The sequence below is a fragment of the Capra hircus genome, chromosome 13, assembly GCF_001704415.2.
Source record: "Capra hircus breed San Clemente chromosome 13, ASM170441v1, whole genome shotgun sequence".
Classification (NCBI taxonomy): domain Eukaryota; kingdom Metazoa; phylum Chordata; class Mammalia; order Artiodactyla; family Bovidae; genus Capra; species Capra hircus.
In genome coordinates, this window is record NC_030820.1 from 73,910,311 (window position 1) to 73,923,994 (window position 13,684).

At 43.7% G+C, this 13,684-nt stretch overlaps 1 protein-coding gene across 1 annotated transcript in view; it reads right to left on the bottom strand.

Moving 5' to 3' along the window:
- The window catches only part of WFDC8 (WAP four-disulfide core domain 8), a 32,618-nt gene continuing 19,343 nt past the window's right edge, over positions 410 to 13,684 (bottom strand). Inside the window, exons 4-8 of the mRNA XM_018056874.1 lie at positions 8,606 to 8,715; positions 4,843 to 4,983; positions 3,404 to 3,571; positions 1,643 to 1,783; positions 410 to 549 (exon numbers count right to left, since the gene is read on the bottom strand). Coding sequence (XP_017912363.1) covers positions 410 to 549; positions 1,643 to 1,783; positions 3,404 to 3,571; positions 4,843 to 4,983; positions 8,606 to 8,715 — 700 coding nt within the window. The remainder of the gene's footprint in view (positions 550 to 1,642; positions 1,784 to 3,403; positions 3,572 to 4,842; positions 4,984 to 8,605; positions 8,716 to 13,684) is intronic.

The following is a 13,684-nucleotide window of genomic DNA, read 5'->3' on the forward strand; positions in this document are numbered from 1 at the left end:
GGGAAAAAAAGAGTCAAATTTATCATTATTTTTAGATTATATGATTATATATAAAAATCAAAGTAACCCCAATAAATATTGTTATACTTAATAAGGCCATTTGGCAAACTAGTTGGATGCAAGACAAAATTGATAGCTTTTTATTATACTGAAAGTGAAAGCCACTCAGTCATGTCCAGCTCTTTGCAACCCCATGGACTACACAGTCCACGGAATTCTCCAGGCCAGAATACTGAAGTGGGTAGCCTTTCCCTTCTCTAGGGGATCTTCCCATCTTCCCCAACCCAGGGATAGAACTCAGGTCTCCCACGTTGCAGGTGGATTCTTTACCACATGAGCCACAAGGCAAGCCTTTTTATTACACTACTCATCATTAATTACTTTGATGATAATATTTTAAACTTACTATTCATTTCAGGGGTTCCAGGCACTTTAGTCCACAGCGTGAACAGCACTTCGTTGTCAGTGGGCAATCATTATCCTGCAGGCACTTGGGTCTGTCAATCATGGAACATATTGGCGGCTTGTTTGGGCAAAAACCTGCTTTGACTTTATGAGGTAAAACAAGACACTTGACCTTGAAATACTTGACCATACTTTGAGACAAATTAGGGGTATCTTGGGAACTTTAAATAAGGTTTTCCTCTAATTAAGCTTTTTACCCTCCCTCCTAGAGTAACAATAAGGTGGAATAGGTGGAGTATCAACTTCTATGTGATAAATAATTTTAATAATTATTTGAGGAGAATCAAAAAGTCTTGCCAAGAGGTAGGGAACATATGCATACCTATGGCTGATTCATGTTAACGTTCAGCAGATATGAATACAATACTGTAAAGCAATTATCCTTCATTTAAAAATAAATATTTTTTTAATGGGCAGAAAACAAAGCTTTGCCATCTCTGATTTATAAAATCTGATAGGATTCCTAATTGACTCTACAAAATTAATAGATTTGGGTTATCTAATCCCAGAGTACCAGAGGTGGGAGTATTAGAGAACACGAAGAACTTCCTTGTTTTATAAACCGTGGATACTAAGGACCATAAAGGGGGAATTGAGTTGCCTAAGGTCACACAGAAAACAAGCAGGAAAGTTGAAGTCAGTTGAAAAGCCTTTGACTCCTTCTGCCATACCATGTTGTTCCTCAAAACACTGACAATCCCTGGGACAAGACCACAGTATCTTAGCACTACATGAGGGAATGAATACTGTCTATAGAGGAGGAGCTCGCTGCTACTCCAACAGCACTTTGCTACCCATCTTTTCCCCTGCACACTTTACATGAAGTTCTGTGCAGACATAGGCTTTATCTGAATCATACCTATGAATGGTTATGAATTTTCTATATGAATAAGTGGATACTGTCACCTTGTAGGACACTGAAGAATGAGACTTGAAATAAATACATTTCCATTGAGAAATATGAAGAGGGTTAGCATGCAAGATTGGCTTGGAAGAATAGCACAACAGTCTCCCAAGGTCAAGAAGGCAACATGAGAGCCCTAGTTGGCCATTAAGTGAGAGAAATTTCCCAAGAGACCTCTGAGTTAAACTAAGGGGCATCCACCACTCCATGGGACAGCTTGGCTTTCTCAGGGTTTGCCCAGTAGACTTTGGGAAGTATATCCACAGTCCTTACCTGTCCAGGCCATGGCACAATCAAAGCCACACATGGATTCGCAACATTTTTCATTTAAGGGGCAATCGTAGTCACTCTTACACGAAGCTGAACACTCCATACGGTTCTTAAAAGGGAAGAGTGGGCACTGTCCATCCTTGACTGAAATGAGAGCAGATGTGAGTTCCTTCAAACCCCATCCTCTCCCATCACCCTTCAAACAGCTTTTCCTTTTCTTCAAAACTAGTATCTCTTTCTGGGATGTGGTTCATTCTACCCTGTGCACAGGCACCTCTAGTAGGCTGTGGAGTGATGGAATGCCTCGCCGTATCAGGAAATGCAGTAGAAAGAGAGTTAAACTTGCTGTTTGAAGGCCCAAGGTAAAGTCCCCGTCCTGCCAGTTAATGAATGACTTCAATTTCCTTCTCTACAAGATAGGATTAATTATGTGACATCCACACAAGTCCATGTAAGCTATTTTAGGGGACGTGCTTTACTTTGCAGGAGGAGTGACGTGATCTGACTCAAATTTTGAAAGAATCATTGTGGCTACTGGGTTCATAACAGACTTGTAAGAAGCGAAGGAGAGAAACAAGGAGATCTGTTAGGAGGTCATTGCAATTAATCCAAATGAGAAGATGGCCCCTCAGGTTAGGGTGGCAGCTGTGGATGTGGTAAGAACTGATCCAATTCTGGGTCTGTTTTCCAGATAAGTCTGAAATGACTTCTTAACAAGGGATGTTGATTGAGAAAGACAGATATTAAGGAAGCATGTACATGTCTCTGCTTGTCCTCATCTGATTGTAAATCCCCTGACGGCAGGAAATGTTTTTTTCTGCTTGTCCTTGTCATTCTCCTTCCTGCTCTCCTCCTCCTCCTTAGTGAGCCTACGTAACCTTGTCAAATCTTTGTGTCCTTGATAAGACATAATCCTGTCAACAATTCAATGAGGTACTATTCCAGTATTCCAATACTATTATTCCAGTATTACAAGGGGAGGAACTGAAACTCAAAGAGGTGAGGAAATTTGCAGTAAGAAAGACAGATTTCTAGCCAGTATGTTGACTCCTAAGCTCTGTATCACACTGTCACGCTGTATCATTACTGGTCATTGCACAGGAGTTAATCCACAGACTTTACCTTTAGCCCACTCTGAAAGTGAAAGTCATGCCCATCTCTTTCTGACCCCATGAACTGTAGCACCCCGGGCTCCTCTGTCCATGGAATTCTCCAGGCAAGAATACTGGAGTGGGTTGCCATTCCTGTCTCCAGCACATCTTCCTGATCCAGGGATTGAATCTGTGTCTCCTGCACTGCAGGCAGATTCTTTACCGTCTGAGCCACCAGGGAAGCCCTTTCCTTGCTCTACTCTTCACCTCCTCCCTGCTCCATCCCTATTCCATGGGATTCCAGAGCTGGCCTATGCTTCATTCTTGGGTGAGTCCTTAGGTAATATTCAGCAGGTCAATGTCATGAGAAAACCTGTTTCCAAAGTGTAGTCCTGATTCTCAGGTCCCACTGGCCAAAGTTTACCAACAATTGATGTGCACTACCTCATTTTTTGGCACAACTCCATTAGGTAAAGACGATTATTATTCCCATTTTATAGACAGGAGAACTACAACTCATGAAAGACACAAAACTAAGACTACCCAGCCAGTGAATGACACAGCAGAGATTTGAACCAAGGCAGTTTCACCTCAAAGCCTGAATCTGCAGCTGGGATGGTATACTATTTCTCATCAGACTAGGCTCACAGATTGCCAAGGGTATGAGTCTTACCAACTGATGAGCAAGCCTTCATGCAGTCTTCCTTCTTGGGGAAGTTGTTGGCATTCCCAAGGCAGCCTCCATAAAAAAAGGGTTTGCATATACGCTGTTTGATGTTAAAATACCACTGCTTGACTGTATTCTTGCACTGTCCTTGGTCTAAGGGTAACAAGCAGGGTTCTGAGACAGGAGACAGAGAGGGAAGAACATAAGAGGGGCAAAAAAAAAAAAAGGAAGAGGTTAGGTCCTCAGCTTTTGTATAGTTCAAGGTGTTAGTATCGAAGTTCTAGAAAGTTCTGGTCCTAGCTCTATATGGTCACTCTTTAACATCTCTGGGCATTCTTCCTACCTTGCAAAGGAGGTCACAAAGAGCATATAAGAAAGATTCAGAGCTGATCTTACTTCTTCACTGCTTTGAGTTTTGAGGGGGAAAGACTTGTTCAAGAACTATATCCAAACTGCCTATCAAAGCACCTACCACATAGAAAGAATGAGGTGCTGAGACAGAAAAGAGCAGACCTCTCTGTCTGGAAATTGATCTGATGCTCACAGCTAAGCCATACTGTTGTTCTCTTGTTGGACTTAACCCCATAGGACATCCACATCAAACAAAGTTACTCTGAGGTGATAGAGTGAGACCAAAAAAAAAGATCACTGTGAAACCTACAAAATGCCAAGCACCTATGAGTGATATATGCTTCTCTACCAATTACAGCTTCATCCTCATTCTAGCCTTCCCACTCTATTGAAGAGATTTACCAGGATAGTTACACAACTTCCCCCACTTTCTGACAGCACCCAATCTAGGGTGAATTCCCACTTCCTTAGATCTTCCCCCAAATTCCCCAATCAAAGCCTTCATCCTGTAGCAGATACTTCCTAACAGTTTCTTCTTGAGACACCTCAGATTGTCTGTGGTGAACTTTCTCCCTCACTGCAGCAAGTGATAAGCTCAACTTGTTCAACTACAGGTCTGTTCCTGGTGGTCTTTAACCAAAGGGCATTGGTACTACTTATTTGTTGAAGGAATGAATGGATGAGTGGATCTATACAAACAGTATCTATTATTAGATACTTTGAATTACCAGAAAACCTCCTCGAAGGGCAAAGAATCAAAAAACAACTCCAGCCTCTGAACTGACTGAGGTTGATACTTGCCACAGTGCCAACAATAGTTTCTTGACACACAGTGAACAAGCAGCAAGCATTAGTTACTGGAGTGATTGGGTGTTGGACCAAAGAAGAATAACATCAAGAGTATCCATTGATGTCCACCATGCCTAGACTCATTGTTTGTACTTGAGGGTTGGGAGTCTCATTAGAGAAGGTGAAGAGCTTGAACCCTGGCCTCCCTATCCCAACGTTCAAGGGAATCATTCCCCCAGGTCTTGACAGAGCAGGAAGTAGGACACCTCACAAGACACCCTTGCTCTCAGCCTGGACGGCACTACCTTCGTATGGATCCATGCACTTCTTCCCACAGGCAAAAGAGCAGCACTTGAGGTGTTCATCGCAATTGGAATCTGTTTTGCATAAGTCTGGGGCTTTAGAACTACAGGTGATCCTTTCTTGGGGGCACTCTCCTGGCTTCTCTGTAAGAAAGAAATATGCAAATTCACATCTTTTGAGAGTTTCAGCTCTTATCAGCCCATGGAGAAAAAGTGGATAGTGAGATTCCTTCAGTCCTAGACTCTACCTTCAATTCTTAACGGTCCCTCTGCTGTATTCAGGGTCTACCTCTCACCACTCTTCACACATTTAGGTAGATCTGAATCAGGAATCTGTGCCCAGGTAGAACCAAAGGGGACTCATCTTAGTAACCATAAGTTTGTTTTCAAAATCTGTGGGTCTGTTTCTGTTTCATGACTAAGTTCATTACATTATTTTTAACTAGATTCCACATATAAGTGAAATCATATCTGTCTTTCTCTGACTTACTTCACATAGCATGGTCATCTCTAGGTGTATCCATGTTGCTGCAAACGGCATTATTTCATTTTTTTATGGCTGAGTAATAGTTATATATAATATATATATATATATACACACACCACATTTTCTTTACCCATTCAGATTCCAGGGCAGGGGGTTTTATAGGGAACAAGACCCTAGTCTTAAATTCAGGATCTCCTTTCTCCCCTTAAAACTAATTATTTTAATGCCTAATTCCTCTGCCTCCTGTATCTTAGTTGATAAGGGAAGTTAATTAATGAGGAGTGGTAGAAATACCATGGACATAGGAGTCAGGGGCCCTGATTTTGGTTCCTGGCTCCTTGTGAGTTCAAGACCAATCTGACTTCCACTATATGACTCTGCAGTCGTCTCTAAGGAGGAAGAAATGGTGGAGTGGAAGAATCACTATAAATAAGACAACTCTGGCTTAGGCGCTTGACTCTGCACAACAGCTAAATAATCTTGGGGGAAATGTCTTCCTTTGTCTGAGTTATAAATTTCCCATCTATGACATGAGAATTACAATCTCTACTTTTTAGGCTCTTCAGAAGGATTAAGATAGCAGAGTAGGAAGACTCTGAGCTCACCTCCTCCCATAGGCACACGAAAATTACAACTCTTCATGGAGCAACTCTGCATGAGAAAGACCAGAAGACTAGCAGAAAAGATCTTCTACAACGAAAGATACAAAGAAGGAACCACAAAAAGATGGGTAGGAGGGGCAGAGATGTCTACTCAAGACCTATACTCCAGGTGGGCAACCCACAAACAGAAGGATAGTTACAATTTGCAGAGATTATCACCAGGAAGTGAGAGGGTCTGAGTCCCACACTGGGCTCCCCAACACAGTAGTCCTATATCAGGACCCAGAATGCTTGACTTCAAAGCCAGAGGGGCTTTCTTTCAGGAGAGGCAGAGGGCTGTGAAAAAGATTCCACTGTTGAAGGGCACACACCAAATCTCACCTGCTCTGGGACCCAGGGCAGAAGCAGTGATTTGAAAGGAGCCAAGTTCAGAACCCCCTGCTGATTGTAGAGAGCCTCCCAGAGAAGCAAGGAGCAACTAGAGTTTAGCCCAGTCTGTTAAGCCTTTTAAAAAGAAGGTTTTTTCCTGACTGGTAAAGAAGAGGTCAGAAATATTCAAAGTCTAAGAGGAATCTGGCCTGCTATTTGTGGCTCTGAAGATGGAAGAGGCTAATTGCAGAGGAATCAGGGTAGCTGCTAAAAGTTGACAACCAGTAAGGAAACCTCAGTGCTACAGCTGCCAGGAATGATTCTGCTGACAACCAATGAGATAGGAGGATACCCTTGAGTCCCAGTTAAGAATGGCAGCCTTGATGGACACCTCGATTTCAGTCTGGTGAGAACCTGAGCAGAGAACCTCAACACTCCATGCCAGACTTCCAACCTACAGGTAATTTGTTATGCACCAAAATAACTGATACACTATTTATTGCGGCTCCATGTCTCCGAACTGAGCTGCTCTCTGGTGGAATCTGACCAGAGAGACACGACTCTTTTGGATACTACTGAATCTTGAAATTACAGAAGTTTTGAATTAGAAAGAACATATTTATCATTGATATCAACTTCCTAATCTAATAGGTTAAAATAAGAAAGAGAGAGGTCACATAGAATAATATAGTGAATTGGGGGCAGATCTGGGACTTCTAGTCCATGGCTTTTTCCAGAAGACCTGCTTCTTTGGTGAGGACTGGCCACTGAGACTTCTAGTGCTTTCCAAATATATTTCTTGCCCTTCATACTACCCCATTTAAAAAGATTTATTTATGTATTATTTTCTTGGCCAAGCTTCAAAGCATGTGGGATCTCAGCTCCCCTAACAGGGATCAGACCTGCGCCCCCTGCATCAGAAGTGCAGAGTCTTAACCACTGGACCAACAGGGATGTCCCGCCTTCATGCTATCCTCAATGCACTCTCCAAGGATGGCCTGAAGCCGAGAAAAGAAGATAGTATCAGTCCTCTCCTGTGATTCCTTGACTCATACTTCCCAGATTATATTCATTCCCACAATCCCAACTGTGGTTCCTATAGCTCCCCTCAGACCTAGCCTCTCTTCCAAGCTAAGACACTTTATATCCAATGGAAAACACCAGTTGGGCATTTAATAAACACCTCTGTTCCAACATGTTTAAAATGGAACTAATCACTTACACATGGAATCTAAAATATGGCACAAATGAACTTATCTACAAAAGAGAAACAGACTTAGACATAGAGAACAGACCCATGGTTGCTAAGGGAAAATGGGAAAAGAGGGAGATGGACTGGGAGTTTGGGGTTAGTAGATGCAAACTATTACATTTAGAGTGGATAACAACAAAATCCTAATATATAGCACAGGGGTCTATATTCAATACCCTGGGGTAAACCATAATGGAAAAGAAATTTTTAAAATGTATATATGTGTGTATATATATGAGTCATCTTGCTGTACAGCAGAGATCAGCACAACTTTGTAAATCAACTATACTTCAGTTAAAAAAATAAGAAGACAAAATGGTACTAGCATCTCCCCATGTCCAAACAGCACCTTCTTTCCGTCTTGATATTTGGCATCAACAGTCCCCTGATCTGTTATTAGAATCCTGAGATTCAGTTCCCTCGCTCGCCATCATCACAGCATCCTGCCAGTCATGGAGTTGGGTCAGTTCAGCTCTAAAGCCTATCTCTTCTTCCTCTTTGCTCCACTTCCTCAGGGCAACAGCTGGCTTCCTCCCGTGCGTGCCTCAGTCACCAAGTCATGTCCAGGGCTTTGCGACCCCATGGACTAGAGCCTGCCAGGTTCCTCTGTCCATGGAATCTCCCAGGCAAGAAAACTGGAGTGGACTGCCGTTTCCTATTCCAGGGCATCTTCCCAACCCAGGGATTGAACCTGCATCTCTTGCACCTCCTGCTTTGGGAGGCGGATTCTTCACCACTCTTGCTGCTAGGGAAACCCAACCTTCTCCCACCTCCCCCCTCAACTACTGCACCAGGCTCCTCATCGGTCTTCTGCCCTGAGTCCTGCCTAGCAACTGACAAATTTTCAAAAATTAAACTTGGAAAAGACCTATATCAGGAAAAGTCGGGGAATAATTTGGGGGCAAGCAGGTGAGGGAAGGATTTAAAGGGCTCAGGAGAGGTGAGTGGGGCTAGTTCTCTGAAGCCTCCTCTGACACAAGTCCTTGCCTCGTGTCTAATCCTCAGTCCCCAAGATCTCCTTCTAAAGAAGAGCAGCTGCAGCTTTTCCAAACCCACTTTTGACTCTGTAGCTTGGCGAGGCAGATGTCTGCTCCAAAGAAAGGGAGAGAAGCAGCAGGAGGGCGACATTCCTCCAGGAGAAGGTGGAGCTGTGGAAAGGAAGATGCCTGCGGAAGGGGAAGAGAAGAGGGCAGGGATTAGGCACAGGCCAGAGAGACGCAAGCATCTGCAGATGAACCTTGGAGCTGATCCGCCAATTCACTTAGTTCACAGAGGAGAAAACCAAGGCGCATCACGTGAGGTCAGTCACATGGCAAGCAGGGCAAGTGTCTCAGCCCCAACACCCTCCCAGGGGCCTCACGCTCTGCTGTGGGCTGTACATTACCTACCCAGACACTTGCCCACCGTCTTGCTCCCAGGTGAGAGGCCACACGTGAGTGATCACAGGGATCTGTCTGGAACACAAAGTTGATTTGCCTGCAATCAGTCCTGGGGCAACCACAGACACTAGTGAGAATCTTTTCTTTGCTCCACTGAACAAGAAACTGATGATGGTATGAGATTTGCAGGGAGGCCTGGGCATATCCCACTGGGTTTTAGTGCCTCAAGAGCCAAAAAGATGCCAGTTGATCTGAGGTTAACAAAGTGAAGTGAAAGTCGCTCAGTCATGTCTGACTCTTTGTGACCCCATGGACTATACAGTCCATGGCATTCTCCAGGCCAGAATACTAGAGTGGTAGCCTTTCTCTTCTCCAGGGGATCTTCTCAACTCAGAGGTCAAACACAGGTCTCCTACACTGCAGGCGGATTCTTTACCAGCTGAGCCACAAAGAAAGCCTGAGGTTAACAAAGGGATCCCTCTTATTCCTTCTGGTGTTATCCAAGCCTAGGAGCTTATGATATGCCCACACAACCAGATAAATGGACATCTTCCTCCACTTATTTAAGTCTCCATTTTCTATGTATTTTCCTGGCCTTTATCTATATTTTTTTAAATAATGTGAAGAACTAATAATGTCTTACTGTATTGCCTCTTGGAGTAAATGTCAAAAATAGCAAGAGAAGAAGGCAAGAAGAAAGGGAGGAAGACAGAAATAAGGAGGAGAGGGAAGAGAGAAAATTTTTATGCCAAAGTGTGTTGTTGTTGTTGAGTTGCTAAGCCAGGTCTGACTCTTTCGTGACTCCATGGACTGCAGCCTGCCAGACTCCTATGTCCTTGAAATTTTCCAGGCAAGAATACTGGAGTGAGTTGCCATTTCCTTCTCCAGATAATCTTCCCAATCCAGGGATCGAACCCAAGTCTTTTGCGCTGGCAAGCAGATTCTTTACCACTGAGCCACCAGGGAAGTAACACCTATTAACTCTTGAAAGTTAGTTGATCGGATTAGCCTATAGTCAGTTAGTAGGAAGCAGAACTCCTGAAAAGGGGTAAAGGGAAGGATACAGATAAATAAAATTGCCAAATATAATATAGGATGTCCAGTTATCATTTTTAGTATAAACATATCCCATGCAATGTAAGGAATGTAGTTACACCAAAAATCATTCATTGCTTATCTGACTTTCAAATTCAGTTGGTTGGGACTTCCTTGGAGGTCAAATGGCTAGGACTCTGCACTTCCACTGCAGAGGGCACGGTTTCCATCCCTGGTTGGGGATCTAAGGTCCTGCATACTCTGTCAATCAGTTCAGTTCCTCAGTCATGTCTGGCTCTTTGTGACCCCATGGACTGCAGCACGCCAAGCTTCCCTGCCCATAACCAACTCCCAGAGTTCACTCAGACTCACGTCCATCGAATCGGTGATGCCATCCAGCCATCTCATCCTCTGTCGTCCCCTTCTCCTCCTGCCTCCAATCCCTCCCAGCATCTGAGTCTTTTCCAATGAGTCAACTCTTCACATGAGGTGTCCAAAGTACTGGAGTTTCAGCTTTAGCATCATTCCTTCCAAAGAACACCCAGGGCTGATCTCCTTCAGAATGGACTGGTTGGATCTCCTTGCAGTCCAAGGGACTCTCAAGAGTCTTCTCCAACACCACAGTTCAAAAGCATCAATTCTTTGGCGCTCAGCCTTCTTCACAGTCCAACTCTCACATCCATACATGACCACTGGAAAAAACATAGCCTTGACTAGAAGGACATTTGTTGGCAAAGTAATGTCTCTGCTTTTGAATATGCTATCTAGGTTGGTCATAACTTTTCTTCCAAGGAGTAAGCATCTTTTAATTTCATGGCTGCAGTCACCATCTGCAGTGATTTGGGAGCCCAGAAAAATAAACTCTGACACTGTTTCCACTGTTTCCCCATCTATTTGCCATGAAGTGATGGGACCGGCTGCCATGATCTTCGTTTTCTGAATGTTGAGCTTTAAGCCAAGTTTTTCCCTCTCCTCTTTCACTTTCATCAAGAGGCTTTTTAGTTCCTCCTCACTTTCTGCCATAAGGGTGGTGTCATCTGCATATCTGAGGTGATTGATATTTCTCCCAGCAATCTTGATTCCAGCTTGTGCTTCTTCCAGTCCAGCATTGATGTACTCCTTTTCCTATTTGGAACCAGTCTGTTGTTCCATGTCCAGTTCTAACTGTTGCTTCCTGACCTGCATACAGATTTCTCAAGAGGCAGGTCAGGTGGTCTGGTATTCCCATCTCTCTCAGAATTTTCCACAGTTTCTTGTGATCCACACAGTCAAAGGCTTTGGCATAGTCAATAAAGCAGAAATAGATGTTTTTCTGGAACTCTCTTGCTTTCTCCATGATCCAGAGGATGTTGGAAACTTGATCTCTGGTTCCTCTACCTTTTCTAAAACCAGCTTGAGCATCAGGAAGTTCACAGTTCACGTATTGCTGAAGCCTGGCTTGGAGAATTTTGAGCACTACTTTACTAGCATGTGAGATGAGTGCAATTGTGCGGTAGTTTGAGCATTCTTTGGCATTGCCTTTCTTTGGAATTGGAATGAAAACTGACCTTTTCCAGTCCTGTGGCCACTGCTGAGTTTTCCAAATTTGCTGGCATATTGAGTGCAGCACTTTCACAGCATCATCTTTCAGGATTTGAAATAGCTCAACTGGAATTCCATCACCTCCACTAGCTTTGTTCGTAGTGATGCTTCCTAAGGCCCACTTGACTTCACATTCCAGGATGTCTGGCTCTACATGAGTGATCACATCATCATGATTATCTGGGTCGTGAAGATCGTTTTTGTACAGTTCTTCTGTGTATTCTTGCCACCTCTTCTTAAAATCTTCTGCTTCTGTTAGGTCCAGACCATTTCTGTCCTTTATCGAGCCCATCTTTGCATGAAATGTTCCCTTGGTATCTCTAATTTTCTTGAAGAGATCTCTAGTCTTTCTCATTCTGTTGTTTTCCTCTATTTCTTTGCATTGATCACTGAAGAAGGCTTTCTTATCTCTTCTTGCTCTTCTTTGGAACTCTGCATTCAGATGCTTTTATGTTTCCTTTTCTCCTTTGCTTTTCGCTTCTCTTCTTTTCACAGCTATTTGTAAGGCCTCCCCAGACAGCCATTTTGAATTTTTGCATTTCTTTTCCATGGGGATGGTCTTGATCCCTGTCTCCTGTGCAATGTCACGAACCTCATTCCATAGTTCATCAGGCACTCTGTCTCTCAGATCTAGGCCCTTAAATCTATTTCTCACTTCCACTGTATAATCATAAGGGATTTGATTTAGGTCATACCTGAATGGTCTAGCAGTTTTCCCTACTTTCTTCAATTTGAGTCTGAATTTGGTAATAAGGAGTTCATGACCTGAGCCACAGTCAGCTCCTGGTCTTGTTTTTGTTGACTGTATAGAGCTTCTCCATCTTTGGCTGCATAGAATATAATCAATCTGATTTTGGTGTTGACCATCTGGTGATGTCCATGTGTAGAGTCTTCTCTTGTGTTGTTGGAAGAGGGTGTTTGCTATGACCAGTGCATTTTCTTGGCAAAACTCTATTAGTCTTTGCCCTGCTTCATTCCGCATTCCAAGGCTAAATTTGCCTGTTACTCCAGGTGTTTCTTGACTTCTTACTTTGGCATTCCAGTCACCTATAATGAAAAGGACATCTTTTTTGGGTGTTAGTTCTGAAAGGTCTTTTAGGTCTTCATAAAACCGTTCAACTTCAGCTTCTTCAGTGTTACTGCTTGGGGCATAGACTTGGATTACCGTGATATTGAATGGTTTGCCTTGGAGACGAACAGAGATCATTCTGTCGTTTTTGAGATTGCATCCAAGTACTGCATTTCGGACTCTTTTGTTGACCATGATGGCTACTCCATTTCTTCTGAGGGATTCCTGCCTGCAGTAGTTGATATAATGGTCACCTGAGTTAAATTCACCCATTCCAGTCCATTTTAGTCTGCTGATTCCTAGAATGTCAACGTTCATTCTTGCAATCTCTTGTTTGACCACTTTCAATTTGCCTTGATTCATGGACCTGACATTCCAGGTTCCCATGCAATATTGCTCTTTACAGCATCGGACCTTGCTTCTATCACCAGTCACATCCACAACTGGGTATTGTTTTTGCTTTTGCTCCATCCCTTCATTCTTTCTGGAGTTATTTCTCCACTGATCTCCAGTAGCATATTGGGCACCTACTGACCTGGGGAGTTCCTCTTTCAGTATCCTATCATTTTGTCTTTTCATACTGTTCATGGCATTCTCAAGGCAAGAATACTGAAGTGGTTTGCCATTTCCTTCTCCAGTGGACCACATTCTGTCAAACCTCTCCACCATGACCCGCCCGTCTTGGGTTTCCCCTCGGGCATGGCTTAGTTTCATTGAGTTTAGACAAGGCTGTGGTCCTAGTGTGATTAGATTGACTAGTTTTCTTTGAGTATGGTTTCAGTGTGTCTGCCCTCTGATGCCCTCTTGCAATGCCTACCATCTTACTAGGGTTTCTCTTACCTTGGGCATGGGGTATCTCTTCACGGCTGCTCCAGCAAAGTACTGCTGCTGTTCCTTCCCTTGGATGAGGGGTATCTCTTCACTGCTGCCCTTCCTGACCTTCAACGTGGAATAGCTCCTCTAGGCCCTCCTGCACCCACGCAGCCACCGCTCCTTGGACGTGGGGTGGCTCCTCCCAGCCGCCATCCCTGGCCTAGGACGGGGGTGGCTCCTCTCAGCTGTCACCCCTGA